Raw genomic sequence first — 18,067 nt, forward strand, 5'->3', positions numbered from 1 at the left:
ACTGGAGCATTTCTGTCCTGATCCTCTGGGGCTGTTTGCAGTAACATGCAGGCTGTTGGTTAGAGGTGCCCAGCTCAGTTCGTGCAGATTCCTGCTTTGTTCAGCTGGAGAGGCAGGCAGGCTCTGGCAGCACTGCCAGGCAGGTACCCTGAACCCCTCATCACTCCTGTGGGCTTGGATGCCACAATTCTGGTAAGACTCCAGTGATGTTTCAGTAAATGCTGCATGTGTGGAACAAATGTGTGTTGTAATAGGACAAATAGTCTGACTACAGGGAGGAGGAAGATCCAAGAGCGTGTGTGTATGTGTGTTGTTCTGTAAGAAATAGTTCGGGTCCCCCTTGGTTTAGTTGAGTAATGGTTAAATCACGATAGTAAATCTTATGTTCCTAAATGAAATGCAAATTAAAAATGTGCGTGTTGAAAATTTTGACTGTTGACAGAGTCGCAGTATCCAGGCCTTGGTTTTTTCCATACCTTAGTATTTTCCTGCTCCATGTTCTGTCTGTCTAGTTTTACTCATTATAGCCTTTTTAGGAAACAGTATCCCAAATTATGATGCATGAATTTTGCTTTCATTGGTTGGAATAATGAAGGCCAAAAATCTTTCTTCAATTAATAACATTTTGCAGTGTTTTCCTTTAAAATTCTCTGACAGTCTTTCTCCCCTCTTGAAGTAGATGAAAAATGCCCAATTTGCTAAGTGACTGCTGAGGAGAGAATTTCCCACACTCCAGCCCCATTTCACTTTCATTTAAAAAAAAAAAAAGAAAAAACCCACACCAAAAAGCAACCCATGCTCACACAATAACCTCCTTCCTAGTTCTTTTCCACCTACTAGCTCCAAAACAATGTGGAAATACAAATGGATTCTATGAAGTAGTAATTCAAGTTAAAGAAGACAAAACTGAGAGGAGGGAAGGCAGAGAGCTGAATACCATGAAAACATTCCAGCCTCTACCTGCACCATCAGGTTTCCTCACCATTCTCAAAGTCAGTATTTTCAGTGTTTGTTGCCTGTATTTCAGTAACCAAACCAACACTCATGCTGTGTGGTAGAGTCCTGATGGCTTTTATTGTCAGCTGATGTCTTATTTTTCTTCTGCCCAGCTGGTTATTTTAATCCTGAAGCTGAATTACAAACATGTATTTCCTCCAGGATAATCGTGCACCCCAAATCCAGGCAGCTCTGAGCAGTGTAGGCTGGTTTATAACCCAGTTGTACCCTTGGTGGATTAGAGCTCCTCCTTACAGCTTGGTAGGTTTTCCTCTCCTTGAAAAAGAGACATATATAGGAACATCAAAAGAGAAAGCTATGAATTAGATAAGCCTTTTTGTATATTTCTAATTTCTGCCTTACACAAACGTTCTGCTCTCTCCCTGGCTTTAGAGTTTAGAAATGTAGGGTGCAATTCACAGAGCTTTTCCCTTCCACTTCTTTTTCTCATTCACTGCTGTCACAGACCTCCTGGAGAGCCATCACTGTTTTGCTCATAGTCCTAGATTCAAATACAGCATCTCTTACCTCCAAAGAGATCCTCTCCTCAGCCTCATTTTCCTCTGGGTATCCAAGTGAAGAGGGGTCCAAACATATATAAAGGAACAAATGGGCTGCACCAAACATGTACTGTGTGCCTTGAATGGTTTTATGCTTTACCTGCTAGTTTATTTGGGACTTTTCCTTCCTCCTATCTGATTTTAGCCACAAGCAGAAATATGTAGCACTTCCACACACAAAAAAAAAAACCCAGGAAATATAATCCTACTTTCCAAGGATCCTAAAAAGCCTCAACAAATACCCACCCCTCTTTGTTCTGAAACCTAAAAAATAATAGTTAGTGGCTTCTACTGCTTAAAATAGGTCTTTTCTAAAATACACAGAGAGAGGAGGGGAGCAAGTGTTTTAAAATAGTTTGTTTCCCTGGGAAAAAGCTGCAAGCAGTTTGTATCACAGAAAAAAAATATATATCTGAAAATAAATAATCAAAAAAAAAAAAAGCTAAAAACTATTTCTGGTTTGATGTCTTTGGAAGAGAAGGCTAAGATCTGTTTTACCTTAGGGGACCTTGTGGTGTCCTGTGGTAGATGGTATCTGAGATTTTTGCAGCTATGCTGTTTTTAGACAGAGCAGAACTCCCTGTTAGTGATTATGGGCCCTTTTCCTGGTTTATCCCGTTGTGGTGACGCTGCCTGGCCAGAGCCAAGCACCCAGACCAGCCAAACAACCCTAGGGAAAGCAGCTGTGGGGTGGCTGCCCCTGTGCTGGAGCTCTCCCATCATGACCATTGTGAGATGATGTGACACCACCCCAAGACAGGCACCAGTGACAGCTGAGGTGGGTCATGGCACTGCAGCTGCTTTTTCCACCCTGTGAGTTTTGAACTGCATGTTTGATAGAGAAACAGGAAGGTTTGAGGTAGTGTGGTTCAGCCACAAGGATATGGACTGCCTAATAAACACTGAAGGCTTAAACAAGTACTTAACTATCAGCTTCTTTTAAATTTTGGAACCTTAGCTATAACTTCCCCAAGACAAAGAGTGAAAATTGTGGTCAGAGTTTGGTCTGTTTTCTTCCTTTTATTTGAAGGAGTGCTGCCTTACATGGAAGTATCTCAGTTTTAGTTACTTGGCAAATATGAAGTGTGTTTGCTTTCTGTGCAGAACATAAAAAGGCACCCACATTCCCCAGTTGTATAACTAGGAATGAGAAGAGCTGGAAGAGCTGGAAGGTTTTGGCTTTGTTCAGGAGCCTAAGCCCATTTCCAGCCCTGTTTTTTTAGAAGAGAACCACATGTCACTGCTATCAGATTGGAGTCTCCTATCTCATCTACTGGGACTAAAGGAGGAAATAGCACAGTAACTGGCAGAGCTGCAGCCTGTCTTCAGCCTCAGTATGGGTGTCCTGTTGTGTTGGAGTGCTCCAGCTCCAGGATTTCCTCTGGTCAAATTCCCATCTGTAAAATGTAAAGTGTCATGTTTGTGGAATAAGATATACCAGAGAATTTCTCTTTGTTCATCAGGAAACAGTGTATCTAGAAGAAAATGGAATGTCAGCTACTGCTGTCCTAAAGGATGAGTGGGATGAAATCATCCTCAAATGGGATGTACAATTCATTAAATCCAGTCTGTGAAGAAGCACAGTGAGAAAGAAGCAAATCTTTCTGCATATGAAGTGCTCTTCAGAGACCTCCCTTGATTCAGGGACCGTGTTGGGTTCACGTGGCAAGGTTTTGGTGGCAGAGGAGGAAGGAGGCTGCAGGGGTGGCTTCTGTGAGAAGAGATCGGGAGCTGCTCCCCTCTCAGACCTGCTACTGCCCAAAGCTGAGCCCATCAACAGTGCTGATGAAAAAATGTGAGAGAAGCAAGCGTGCAAACACCAAGGCCAGTGACAAAGAGGAGGGAAGGCTCCCATGAAGACCACAGTGAGGCAGGCTGTGCCCCTGCAGCCCAGGGAGAACCCATAGAATCATAGGATCAGCTGGGTTGGAAGGGATCTCTGAGATCATCAAGTCCAACCCTTGATCCAGCCCCACTGTGGTTCCCAGCCCATGGCACTAAGTGCCACATCCAGTCTCATCATAAAAACCTGCAGGGACAGGGAATCCACCACCTCCCTGGACAGCCCATTCCAGTGGCTGATTACCCTCTCTGTAAAGAATTTCTTCCTAATATCCAACCTAAACCTCTCCTGGCAGAGCTTAAGACTGAGCCCTCTAGTCTTACTGATCTCTGCCTGGGAGAAGAGACCAACCCCCACCTGGCTACACCCTCCTGTCAGGGAGTTGTAGAGAGTGAGAAGGTCTGCCCTGAGCCTCCTCTCCCCGAGGCTGAACAACCTCAGCTCCCTCAGCCTCTCCTCATAGGACTTGTGCTCCAGCCTTGTTGCTCTTCTCTGGACCTGCTCCAGCACCTCAATATCCTTCCTGAAGCAGGCTCCTGGCAGGAGCTGCAGCCCATGGAGAGGAGGAGCCCAGGCAGGAGCAGGTTTTCTGGCAGGAACTGTGTCCCTTCAGTCTGCTCCTGAAAAACTGCATCCCACAGAAGGGACCCACGGTGGAGCAATTCTTGAAGAACTGCAGCCTGAGGGAAGGACCCACGTTGGTGAAGGTCATGAAGGACTGAAGGTTGGAGCAGGTCATGAAGGACTGTGTCCCATGGGATTTAGCCCATGCTGGAGCAGGGGAACAGCATGAGGAGGAAGAAGTGGCACAGTGTTTTGAACAGATCACAGCCCCCATTTCCCCATCCCCATGTTCAGACTATATGAATGTACAGTGTGTGCAGTGTCCTCTCTGCCAGCTCTGGAAGGACGTCTCAGCTAACGTGTGACATCTCAGGTGTGACTGCACTAGACTGTGTGAATAACTGAATCAGTCCCTAACAGATTCCAGACAAATTGGAAGGCATCCATATAAAGAAATGCAGCTCAAAAATTTAGGTAGTCCAGCAAAATCAGGATTTGTTCCAGGCACAGTGGTTCTGAGGGATAATGCACCTTGTAGGAGCACTGGAAATTGTCTGGTTCAGTCTCACAGACTGCATTGTGTGGCATTTGGGATGTTGAATATGGTTTTTCATGCTTTGGCAGTGCACAGAACTAGAACACATTCCTTCTTCAGGATTCTGAAATAGTGAAAGGATCGTTCTTTCCATACCCAGATCTTGTTTTATCCATTATCCTTTCGTTAAACCTCAAGATTTGGGATAATTGCTCCTTGATTCTGAAAAACAAGGCACTGTGGGAATCTCAGTGTGGAATCTAACTTCAGGTTCCCACTTAATAGGTTGAAACCTGGTAAGTGAAAACTGGAGATTTTAAGAATTAACACAGGATAAAAAGCACAAAGTAAATCTTAGTTCTTTGCCTACTAAGTACTGTGGGCAGTGTTCATCAAGCAAGAGCAAACTTCAGTAATCCTGCAGAAGGAATTCTGCTACAGTGCATTCCAGGTAATTTCCTTGATGTTTTGATATCTAACATGGCAGCATTTGCTACTGAAGGATTTTCACAGAGTTTCTCATCTCTTCATTGCAAGTTCAAACAGCTTGGAAGTAAAAAAATTCATCTTTTTTTTATTTTCTAAGATGAGCCTCAAATCGATTTCATCAAACATCAACAACATTCCTTACTGAATTACACTGTTGGAGGAACATCCTATGTCTGTTCCACCCAACCATTTTTGGGTTCAGTGTTCTGAAATTTCCAGTCGGCGCTGACTTCTTTTTAAATGACTGAAAAGAGAACAGGGGAAAACAAAATTAGGAAGGCATTTCTTCCGGTACAAATTATTAGATATAAAGTGAGTAATCTCTTAGGAGAAAAAAACAGCACATGAATTTTTATTAGCAGTAAAGACAAGAGTTCCATTCTGACTTACCTGGCAGAGTTCAGAACATTGCAACACACTGTTTAAGTGCTCACCCTGTCCGGCCTGGAAATATTTTCTCTGTGGACACAGGCCAGGCTTTCCCCATCCTTTCCTCACTGCAAGCACGTTCCTTTTCTCAAGTAATATTGTGAAATTCTTGACAGCATTTTTACTGTTCGTCTTCCAGGCCCTACTAAAACTTCTTTAGCATTAAGGACAGGAATATTTTCTGTGTTGCTTCATCAGTTGTTTCTTGAATGCTCTGAATGACAGAACAAAGTATCACCCAAGTGACTTATGGAACAAAAGAAAAATCATTGAACTCACTGGTTGCAAATTGGTGCTCTAAATTGCCTTTTCAGAACTGCAGTTCTACTTACAGATAAATAAGTAAAATACTTTTACTGCATCCAGTTTCTCTTTTACTGATTAAGGAGAAATAGTGTAACTTGGATCCTGGCTTTAAAAGCCTAATGGGGCATGAAATAAATAGCTCTCATGACAGCACAGAATGGAAAAAAGAAAGATGATTATTAAACTGTGTGTAAAAGTCCTCTTTATTGCTCTATTGTTGTTTTGGCTTCGTTCTGAGACGTGGGGAAGGCTACAGAAAAGCCTAAGCATGTTTCTTGGCAGCTCTTCAGAAGCAGTGAGCCCTGCGGAAAGCCCCGTGAAATTCAGGATTTTGCTGAAAAATAGGACCAGGAAAATGTTGCATGAGGCAAAAAAAAAAAAAGTTTTGTTGCGGTTTCTTAAGACAACAATCAGTGCTGGTGAAGGGGACAAGGGAGGTAGTTTCAAAAGGGCAGAATACCTTTGTCATTATTTGGAGATTTATTTTTTTTTCCTTTTTTTTTTGGTAATTCATGAGTCAGCAGCAATGGCAGATCCACCTGTTACTGTTCCACCTCTCAGTATACCTTGGTTCCAGTCTGAAAATTGCGATTTTTTTCCTGTGGTAGATCAGAGTGCTTCCTTCATTATTTAGGATTGAAAAATGCTTCACTGATTAAAAAAGAAATATAGCTGTGGTTTCCCAGTCCATTTTATACAAGCACTTCAGAAACCTGTGGAGCTCTGATTTGAGAACGTGTGGGAGAGAGGAAAATGGGGAGGTTGGATTGTTTTCTACGTTTGGGAAAGCGTTACACTGAAGTTTTCTCTTGTTTTAGCACGATCAAACGTCTTCCACGAAGACAATCAGTGCTGCTAGGAGCTGGCCTAGGATGAATGTCCATTTTGTTTTTGGGTTCACATAACTATCCAGGGAGAAACTTGGACTGGACTTTTCATTGCTGCACAGAGAAGCAGCTCTGTGTCACTCCAAAAAAACAGAGGATCAGATTTTTCCTCTGATACTGACATTAAAGCAACCAATGAATGTTGCACTCTCAGGTCTGAGGGCAGATTTTTTTGGCCCAGATATTTTCTGAGTGAATAAAATAAGGGAGAGAAAGACTTTGTGTAGCTGGTACCTTGGGTTTTTTATTTTCAGAAAGTGTTTTATTTCCCTGGCATGCTTTCTGCAGTGTCTACTGGACGCTGGTGGGGCCTGAAATAATGACCCAGAAGTATTCTCTTCCTGAGATGAGGCTGCTCTAGTTGCAAGGCGTTCCCAAGTGAACTCCCTAATGAGTGATAGATGGGAAAAATAACAGGAAGGATCCTTAAATGTTCCAAGTTTTGCATGAAAAATATCATTTTTTTGGATGCTGTGTTTGGTACCTAGCCTAGAATTCTCCTACATTTTGATAGTGGTGTCTTCAGAATGACACAGTGAGTCATAATATTTGACATTTGGGGAGATTTTTACTGGATCTCTAAGCACTTGTCAAGACTCTTCAGAAGAATACTTTAAGAAGAATTATGATTTCCTTTGAGAGTTTTGAAACTGTTCATATTTTTTAAAGCCTGTTTCCTTTTCCTCAAAACAAAGCAAAACAAACAAAAAAGAAACTTTAAAAGTATGTGTTGACCATTTTTGGTGAGAGCATAGTTGAAGGCATCTATCCACACTGTATCCAGGTATTAAATGGTCTTCCAAAAATATTTCCAGCTTCAGCTTATTGAGTCCTTTTAGTGTCACCAGCCAGTTAGGGTTTTTTTCACGTTTATTCTCACATAAGATCTGTAGCACCCAAGGGACATGGGGAATTCTGAGATGACACACTGGAAGTTGTTCCAAGCATCAGAGCAAGGTCTGACCTGCTGTTTTTCAGGTCCAAGGGAGTCCCTTTGCTTGTTAGTATTTGGGAGGGTTGGTGGCCTGTGGATTTGGGGGTTGCATTAAACAGACCTGTCTCCAGTTCTGCCACCTCAGAGTGTTAATAGCTGTCCCCAGTGACAGAGGGGTTTATTGTGGCAAGACTTGAGCATCTCTAGTTGCTTTTGAGGAGCAGTAAAGTACAGTGGCAAACCTCAAGGCCAGTGAATGATCTGTTTCCCTGGTTCCCATGGATCTGCAGTGTTCAGTTTAACTGGCATTTCCCCTTTCCTGAGCTGGATACCTTCATGACGTTTGCCCAGGATTTATCCAGGGTTGTGAAAAGACTTGGTAGTATTTCATAGTGGTGACTTCCTGGGTTTCCTTGGCTCCAGATGGAACTGGGTGTCTTATAACTGATACTATGAACAATAAACTGCAGGTTGCCATGTCAGACCTCTCCAGTATTGCCAAACCCAGCCCACTAATGAGTCATGAGGGGGTGTGTGGCACATGAGTACAGGGTTTGTGCTGGTGCTGCCCCCTCTCATACCTTGTATTCTTGCTCCACTGTCTCATTTATGCCTGAGAGCTCTCAAAAGAAGAGACAGCAGATATTCCATGTTTGAAATGCACAAAAACAATTGGGTAAGTTTTGCAAACACATCTTATACTTCCCTTCTAATATGAAGAGTTTTATCAAGAGAGATGTAGCTTGTACTGTAGGGAGGCTGGACATGTGGGAGAAATAACCTGACTGAGCATTAGCAGCTGGGGGAGTTAACAACTTAAACCATACCTATCAACACCAGAGTCATCCTCAAAATTGTGCTCTCAGACACCCCTGCCAGATCACAAAACTGATAAGAGATGAATGGTTCTGATTTGCATTTTCCATCTGAATTCTGACCTTTGTGGTTTGCTTGGCTTGTGTTTTCAAGTGTTTCTCCGTAGCCACTGGAGTGTAGAGAAATGTAAGGGGTTTTGAGTTTCTTCCAAGGCAGGTGGAGCTGCAGCCCCGTGAAAACACCCCAGAACATTGCCAGCCCTCCAGTGCCTCCCATGTTATCCTTTTTCCCACACTATCCACATGGCCTGTTTGCTTATGTGATGGTATGTGCTGTGTATAGGCACAGAAAATATGTATAACCCTGAAACCCTGCAGATGTGCTCTTCTGATAGAGCTGCACAGGGGACTTTGGGACTGTAGCTTTTGAGGGTTTCCATGTTGAGACTACCTGACCTTTGCTTTTCCTGCAAGGCTTTGGGAGGTGTGGGGTAGGTTGGATTCTGGGGAAGGCAAAGATTTCTGTGGTCTTTGGCTGGATCTCAAATCCTGGGGTACTGAAGTGTGACCTAATAATTTAGGACTCTGAGAAGGATTGTATTTAAATAAACTATCTGGGTTTGAACATTCTGCAACTATTAATTATTAAAATTTATACAAATCCAGGGAGGTTCATGGCATGTTACACACCATACCTAGAAACAGCTGAGCTGAGCTTACATGTGATGGATTTTTTTTTTTTCTGAAAAGACATCATCTCCTGTGAGCACAATAGAGCTAGTACTTCTCTTATAAATAGTGAATGTTTTATAATTGCATGCAGCCCTAAAGCTGGTTCCTATTATGGAGAGTCACAGAGGTTCGAGGGAGAGACTTTGTGGATTGTTTTTCTTCTGCAGAATGATGTCCAATTGACTCCTTTGGCAGAGTATTAACTATGGCTAAAATATGTGTCCGTGTGAAAATGCTACGGTCTAATGAGCAACTTCACTTTTGTGTCACTTTCTTGCTTTGAAATAAGAGGTTCTGGGTCAGGAACTGCCCATTTGATCCCTTGTCTGTCTCCAAGTGGAGTTTACATGTCAGTACTTTTTATACCAGCCTTTCAAATCCATGTGATGGAAACACTGTGGTCGCTGTAGGTCAAAGGAGCCCAATTTAATGAAGTCTCAACAAGTTGTATTGTCACTTCCTGCTGAACTACTGAGCTGTCTCCACTGAGGGAGATTGGCCATCCCTGGATACCATGGGTGTTCAGGGCTGTCCAAGTTGTGTTACAGCTTTATTGCTTTTCTCTTTCCTCAGGTGAACTGTGTGATGAGGTGATCAACCACTGTGTTCCTGACCTAAACCCCTGCCAGCATGAGTCCAAATGTGTTCCCCTTGACAAAGGAACCAGGTGAGCATGTGTTGGTCTCTGCACACTGGGAAAATCCACCCATTGGTTTGGCTGGGGTTGAACTGGCAATGACTTGGGGGCAAAAATAATCAAACTTTACACAAATAATGCAAGACTATATATGCTTCAGATCATGTTACATTTTATCTTTAATGAACACATACATACTTTTCTAGCTTTCTGTGGTTTACTTGAAAATAGTGGATGCACCCTCAGAGCAGAGAAATTATTCTGGAAGAGAGCATGGCAAAAGGAGAACTTACAGAACAGTCACTGCAAAGTATCTTAACCTGCATCAGAAAAAAAGAACAGTTTCCTTATGTGTTCCTTAGTGCATTTATGAATTCAAGCAGCATAACAGGAGCCTTAACAAATCCAGAGCTGGATGGCTCTCACTCAGGACTCACCTTTTCCATTGACCTTGCTTGCTTCATCTGGGATTTGGTGAAGTCTGTGTGTGCATTTGCCTTTTGGGAATGACCTGCCTGTTTCACAGGGGCAAAATAAAGGCTCGTGTTTTAAGTGGCAGTAAAACATCTGGAGGGTTGGGGAGTTTTGAGAGGTGTGCAGTAGCAGTGTTCATCCCTTGTGTGAAGAGGGAATTTCAGAGCAATTTAGCAAATGGAGACAGCCAATTGAAAAGTCAAGCTCTGTGGAAAGCTTGTCAGGAAAAGATCTTTGAATCGAAGTAAGAAGGAGAGACAAATCCAGGAGAGTGCAGTGCAGTGTGAGCTGCATTCTGCACCTTCCCCTAAGGCTGTTCTCCCAGCCATCATGGGTGCTCCCTCCTGGGATTTTGTGGAGCACACCCAGTATATCCCAGGAGAGGGATGGTAGCACTCTTTGGTCTTCCTGGTAACTCACAGTTGGGGTCAGATTGTGTCCTGTGAAGCCACCAGACTGTCAGAATAGTGTAAACTGATACACAGGACATTTCAGGAGAGCTGAAAGGAAATGAACCAAAATTTTAGAGATGGTGGCCAGCTGGACAGTCCAGCCTTTCTTTTGGATGAAAAGCCTCCAGATAGAAATGTTTCCAAATCTTGAGAAAGATGAAGCTATTAAATGATTGAGGGTGGTTCCTGAAATTATGTACAGGATAAGGAGCTGTGTGCTGGTACATAAATAGTCCCTGATGTTCTTTGCAGGTTTCATTCCTTGTTAATCCAGCATTTGGTTAATCCAGTAGCTGCATCAGGTTATGAGATGAAGGAGGGTATAGAGACAGCTGTGGCCCTGAATGGTTTTACTCTTGCTGCAAGCATTTCTATACCTGCCACCCAAATAATTGGAGAAAATAAGACACTTTTTTTCACATGCTTGCTAGAAAGGTGTTCCTCACAGTGGGGCCATTACCCCTTGAGGGGAGCCTAAATAACTATTTATAATTATTTTTCTAAATATAGCAAAACTATATAAAAATAATATAGAAAAAACTATATTTAGTTTTTCTAAATTTAGAAAAATTATATTTTTCCATACTGTTTGTCTTGTTATTCCTTCCACTATTCGTAGAATGCTACAGAAAAATCCCTTATTTCTTTACTGCTCCTTTCCCATTTTGCTTTCTAGCAGCCAGAATTGAGAGGTGAAGGAACCTGCCCAGCCTTGAATGTAGAGTTGTGCAAGTATTTCTATTTCTTTCATGCTTTAGTGGCACCAAACTGGTCAGAAATGGGCTGAGAGCCCTGAGCAGCTTTGCAGTGAGGTGTGTGTGCTGCTGGGGCTCACTGAAATCAGCAGCCTCTGCTCCTGTGCTGTAGCTGATCCCTGGGGCAGCCTGATCTCCTGATCTGGGATGTTCCATCCATTTAGGGTGTCATGGTGCAGGATAATGCTGCAGGCAGAAGGAGTCAAGCTCAGGTGCCTCTGTCTGCTTCCAGAGACAGGGAATGTTAATGGCAGGATTCAGGCTTGTTCCTGAGCTGTTTGTGCCCTGGGCATGTGAGTAGGACACACCAGTGAGGGATATCATGGCAGCAAGGACAGTCTGTCTGTCCTGCCCTCAACTCTAGTCAGTCCACAACTCTGCAGAGGGAAGAAAAGATTACAAAGACAGGAAAAAAAATAGGAAGCCAAGTTATTTATTGATCTGGGGTGGGAAATTCCATCCTGGCCCTGCAATAGAAGACATGATTCAGGGCTTTAAGGCAACAGACATTGAGTGCAGATGCAAATGCCAACATTTTCAGTACAACTGGACGTGTTTTTAGGCTCTCTCTGATACTGGGAATGTTGCCATCACCACAAAGCTGTAACAGAAAACAAGATTTCAACAGTAGTGGTGTCAGGTGGTCACTGGGAAATGAGATAACTGATCTAATCACATAAATTACTCTCTTACCAGGATTTGAACGTGAAGGTTTCTTTGGCACGTTCTTTACTTCATCAGACTTTTACTGATTGATACCTAGTCCCTTGCTGGCACTGTGTGGGATAAGGATGGAGCTACCATGCCATCATTCCCTGGTGGGGGGAGACCTTGGTTTTCTGGGAAGACTCTGGGTGAGGAACTCACGGGGCTGAATTTCTCACCTGCTACACTCCAGGCAGGAATTTTGTGGTAGCTTCAACCTACATGTGACATACTAAGAGCTTAGATGAGACTGACCCAAAAGGAATTCCATGTTTCTAAAGGAAAAGCCAAGTTTGGAAGCAAACTGGACTATTTCAGTGTCTCTGGCTGCACAGAGCTCTTTGCTTTCTGAGCTAAAATTGCAGGTGGCTTTTCTCCCTTCCAGCCTCCACATCTTTATTGCGCTGTTACTATAGAAGAAGAGTAGCTTTCTGTGTGCCAGAAAACAAAACAAAACAAAAATCAACCAAAAAATACCGTTTAACACAATGAAATTACTTCCAAAAAAAAAACCACTTCAGAAAAGGAGCATGTTTTTCCATTCACTGTATTGATGTTGGAGCATGGTATAAATATAGTTTATTATTCCAAAGCTTGGAATTATTACCTGACAGCTTAAAATGCTGATTTAATGCAGCCCTGCAGAGAAAAGTGGTGGTTCTGTCATTACTGAGATAGCCAATACACATCATAAAATTGATGCATGGCAGCCCTATATAAGGAACTGCACATCGTTCATTATTACATCACTTTATATTAGGACTGCAGGGATCAATAAAAAGCAACAGGATTAAATGCTGCCAATTCTCCTCACAAAGTCCTTTGATTGACATTATTTCCTTGCAGGTGTGACTGCAATGCTGCCAGAAAATGCTGCCCACTTCTTAGGGTTTGGGGAAGGAACACCTTTTGCTTTTTGTTCTGTTTTGTCATCTCCATTATGTTAATCACAGTATTCCCTGAGCCACCAGAGTGTAAAAAAAGCAATTCAGGTGTGCAGAGCTGGGACATCAACCTTTCTGTGGCTGTGGAGGGTTGTGGTGGGGCCTCTCCTGCAGGGAGGGTGGAGACAAGAAGTGTATGGATCTGCCCAGCCTTATCCACCCGACAGGCACAGATCCACAGGCTTTGCTCCCCTGTTTTAGCCAGTCACGAGCCACATTTTGACATGGAGACTGAAGGTCACAGTGGCTGCTGTAGCCCTGATGCTGTGGCAGCTGCTCCCTGGCCATTGGCACACACAGGACACGCTGCTGCACTTTGGCAAGTGCCACCCACCTCATTGCCTTGCCCTGGTGAGCTGGGGAGTGGCCAGGAGCCACACACTGTCCTGGGAACCAGAGTCAGCACAATGACTGCTGCCTGCAAAGTGGAAATATTTATCCTCATCACTCCCATGTGTCCAGTTCCTCTGAAGAAGTTTTGCACAAGGTGCTTCCTCCTGCACTTACCCCACCAGGCTGCTGGCAGGGAGGAGGAGGATAAATAGATTGATGGAGCAGTGGTTTTGCTCTTGGTGCTGCCTCCCTCAACTTTATAATGTCTCTCCTCTTCCAGCTCTCGGTGGCAGGCACTCTGAGTCCAACCATGAGGCTCTAGCAAGAGCACAGACCTCTCTTTTATTGCTAAATTAACTGTAGTTCTTCCCTTGTTTTGGTTGAAGTGGTTTGCCTTTTGTTTTCCAGATGTGCAACAACATCCAACGGGGAGGAGTAAAACGTGTTTTATGGACTAAAGAGTGTTCATGACTAAACATTGTCTGCAGTATAGATTCAAAAAAAAGGTTGCTCAGCAATCCCAAAAGATCTGATCCAAGTCAGAGACTTTGGGATGCATTTTCTATTGTCAGGATATAAACTTCTGCAAGACTTATAAATAGAAATGCTGATGCAGCCTTCGTACAGCAAACTTGAGAATTGCATAAAATAAAACAAAAGGCAATGTCTGCAGGCTTGGGTACATCCCATGGTGATGCTCCTGTGAATGGTGTTCCTCCACCAGCAGCAGGTACAGGCTTTGCCTGAGTGTCACCACGGGAAAGGACAGGCTGCAAAGATAACTTTCCGTAGTTGCAGCAGCATTTTGCCTTGCAATTGAATGGCAAACAGGTGGTGGTCTCACAACCAATGGTCTTTTCCTTTAAATTGGCTGAATTTTGTGGCCTGTTCACAGATTGCTTCCATTTGGAAGGCAGGAACCTTCCTGAGCTCCATGGAGCTGCACAGGGCCAACCTCAGACACTCAGCACCAGCAAAATCACAGTCTGGGGCACCAGAGCCACTGCCCTGGCAGAATATTGCCCTTCAAGTCTGTGAGGTTGGGGAAGATGTTGTCATCTTTAGCAGAACTGGGAGACAGCTGTGTGATCACCCTTCTCCACAGCCTTGGCTGAGGGAAAGCAGTAGTAGGGTGTTGCTTTGCTCAGCTCGAATTTCAGCAGATTGCAGAACCTCAAGTGCAGGCAGCCAGGAGGGACCTGAGCGTTTCTGATGGCAGCAATTCTGCTTGATGCTGCCAGGAGTAATTGCTAACACCTCCCCACCTCAAACCAGATTGGTGCTGGGCTGCTTTTGTGTGCTGCTGTGATCACGGAAACAAGCCATTAAGGGCGACTTTCTTGCCTTTCAGATGCGAGTGCCTGCCGGGTTACAGCGGCAAGCACTGCGAGATCGATGATGATGACTGCGTGGGCCACAAGTGTCGTCACGGAGCCGTGTGTGTGGATGCTGTCAATGGCTACACCTGTGTCTGTCCCCAGGGCTTCAGGTACGAGGGAGGCAGCTCCTCCCTGGAATGTCAGGACACTTTCTTTCAGTGCTTTCATGCTCAGGGCTAATCAGCCTCCAGTTACAGCATTGATCTGTCATTGCCACGTGAATGGGTGGCTCGGTGCCTCAAGTCCTGTACCTGAAGGAGGTCTTAACTGGGTCCAGGGGGCTGCAATTCTGGCTTGGAAAGCAGCAATTTGCCCCTTGAGCAGTGCTGTTAGTCTGCCTGCCCCAGCCCTCCGTGGTAACACACTCAGCACACGAGGTAATACACTCACGTGGATTATATGGAGATAAACCCAGCGTGTGCAGAGCGAGTGAAGAAGAATAAAATTGCACGTATGAACCCTCAGACCTGGCTGCAAGAAGGTGTGAGTCTGAAGATTTTGTGCCAGTGTCTCGGTGCCTCTTGGTGGAGGAGCTCAGTGTGATTTGGGCTGTAAATTTTCAGTCTCTCGTTCTGACAGCTGCCAATATATCTGACTTCTGGAAATCTCTCTGTCTGTCAAAGATAAGTGTGCTCCTCCAAATGGATTCACTAATCATTGCCTGAGGCTGGATACTGGCTTCCTTCCAGCTAAACCTTGTCTGTGTTTGAAATACACACAAGACAAAGAAGGAATACCTGAAAAGATCAGCCTTGACAAAGCAGAAATTGCGTGAACACTTATAAATCTTTTTCTCTTCTTTGTATCTGCAACTGTTTTCATTCTTCTTGCTTTCATCCTTGCTGGTTTGGGGGTTTTTCCCCTCTCAACACACATTTTTGTTCCATAGCAGACAGCCTTCCCTGAACAGGCATTGATATATAGCATGATGTCAGCCCATGGTTTCGCTGAATCAGGCTTGTTATTTACAGGGTATCAGATATCCTCTGAATTTCAAATTCATGCCCTTTTCTCCATGTTTCACTCTCTGCTTCAGTCCATTTGGGGATCTTGCAGATTGGTGACTGGTAAGGCTAACATGTGACTGTCCCACAGTGGGATTGTAAATCCTCAGTGTTATCTAATTGTTAGAGTTGAGAAATGGGATTGCAAAGCCATGTCTGGAGTCAAGGGTAACTTGAGCCTGTCATCAGATGGAAGTGACTGGGAGGCTTCTGCTGCATGTCCCCTGATTTTTAAGGCCTGTCAGTACTAGGCAGTGATGAATGTGAGGGGTTTTTTCCAGGAAAGCAGAGTCACAATGTTTGGCAGAGATGTTTTGAGTTGTGACACCGCTGGGTGGAGCAGCAGGGGTCCCTTGCCATGTACCAAACAGCTCTACTGGCAATTTAAGCAGTGCCCCAGCTTGACTGGTCTCACCCCACGGGCTTCCAGAGCAGAACAAGAACAGCCCAGCATTGCTCAAATGATGGGGTTTCATTCCACTAAAAGTCCTCTAAGTAGAAGAAACATCTTTCTGCACAAAACTCCAAAACTCAGCTGCCAGCTTAGACAGCACTTCATAGCCCAAGGCACTGTGGGCAAGCAAAGTAATCCTGCTGCCTGTCAACAGCACAGCCAGGATTAACTTGAGTTCTCCTCTTTGCTTTATTTTTTTTCCACTAGTCCATGCCACCTCCCTAAATTTCCTGTGCAAGATGCAAGGGAGACAAGGGTCTTTTGGAAGAAAAAGCCCTACCATGTTCCCTCTGCCAAGGCACAGAGCAAGCTGGAGCCTGTGTGTTCTCCATGCAGAATAGTCCCTGATCTTGTTTGATTTCAGGATTAAAATTCTGCTGACAAAATATGATCTCATTATTCTTCCCATGACTCCAGCCTTTTGTAGTTTAAAGGCCTGCTGCTCTGAAGGGGGTTCTGAGGTTTGGGTTTTTTCCCTGTTAAGATTACAATTGCAAATATGGTGATTGACAGAGTTCAGCCTTCTGATGTTCAGGGTTACAGGCTCCCCTTTCTCAGAGCTGCCTCGGGCATGGGGATGTGTGGCAAGGAGATAACTGCAAGTGTTTGAAGGCTGCAAGTGTTGATGAAAAGGAGAGAACATAAGGAGTGGTCTGACAAAGGTAACTAGAAGACCTAAGATGATGATTAATGAAGTTTTTTTGGCTAAGTATCAGGAATCATTTCCCAGCAGTGAGCTTGCAGAGTGCCCTCCCAATTATCCAGAGCTTATGCTGTTGTAATAAATGCACAGACCTATAACAATTTTATGGTTGTCACTACACTGTATGTCAAAGCCACTTGGAGCCACACATTAATAAGGATGTTAAAACTTACATCCTCACAGGGCTGAACAAATGGCACTTGGGTGACTTTTAACAATGTAGGTAGGGCCTCACCCACAGTGAGTGACACCTCTCTGATGACAGCCCCAAAAAGCAATAGTGCCAACATGCACACACTTGCTTTCCCATCTTACCATTTCCAATTCACTGGTCAGATGTACTTGGGCTCCTCACAGCACCTTTCCTTAGCACTCTGCAGCCTCTTGCAACTTCATAACATACTTTCATCCTGCAGAGTTTTTGGTGTTTTCTTCCCAAAATAGCATTCGTTTACCCCCTGCAGATGAAAACATTTTAGAGAATTTGTGAGCCCTGCTGGATAAAACCCAAGTTCTCAAAGCTTCCCTCCAGCAATCAGCCTCACAGTAGTGTTACCTGGTAAATGCTGCTCTGGTAGGAAAGCACACATTAAGCTGCAGAGCCTGATGGAAGCACTGCTCCTCCACGGTGCAGATGCTTCTGAGTTCTCCACTGGGACAGATTGCTGCAAGAAACTCAGCAGTGATTATTTAAATAAAGGAGATTGTACCAGGCAGAATGGACTTGGCCGTGTCAGGCTGTGCTCCACATTCCACTGGTGAGAAAATAAGTCACATTAATTATTTCTAAATATGTCCTTTTAAAAATACTGAAAAAGAAAAGGGCTTGGCAGACACTGTTGCTACCATCATTTCTAGGTTCCAGTATCAGGACAGAAGCACTGGTAAAGCCACTGACTGAAGGGGTTTCAAAGCAAGGAAGGGTGTGCAGGAGCCATGCCAGGAGCTTCAGGGAATCTTTCAGAGCAGCACCAAGCACAGACACACTGGCTTCTTCCAACATTTGCTTTCTGTTAGTGGAGGCTGTTGTGGGTCGCGTGGATTTTTTTATTATTATTATTTTTAACTTCCATGAAATTAGAATTTTATACACTGAATTTTCCTTCTGTTTTCTCCTTGCTGCTGATGACAAAACAG

At 44.0% G+C, this 18,067-nt stretch overlaps 1 protein-coding gene across 2 annotated transcripts in view; it reads left to right on the plus strand.

The window, feature by feature from the left end:
• The window catches only part of SLIT3 (slit guidance ligand 3), a 474,289-nt gene that overhangs the window by 427,075 nt on the left and 29,147 nt on the right, over window positions 1-18,067 (plus strand). For both annotated transcript variants that reach the window (XM_064671611.1, XM_064671612.1), the window contains 2 exons: window positions 9,664-9,757; window positions 14,742-14,879. In XM_064671611.1, coding sequence (XP_064527681.1) covers window positions 9,664-9,757; window positions 14,742-14,879 — 232 coding nt within the window. The remainder of the gene's footprint in view (window positions 1-9,663; window positions 9,758-14,741; window positions 14,880-18,067) is intronic.

Source organism: Pseudopipra pipra, chromosome 15 (assembly GCF_036250125.1).
Source record: "Pseudopipra pipra isolate bDixPip1 chromosome 15, bDixPip1.hap1, whole genome shotgun sequence".
Classification (NCBI taxonomy): Eukaryota; Metazoa; Chordata; class Aves; order Passeriformes; family Pipridae; genus Pseudopipra; species Pseudopipra pipra.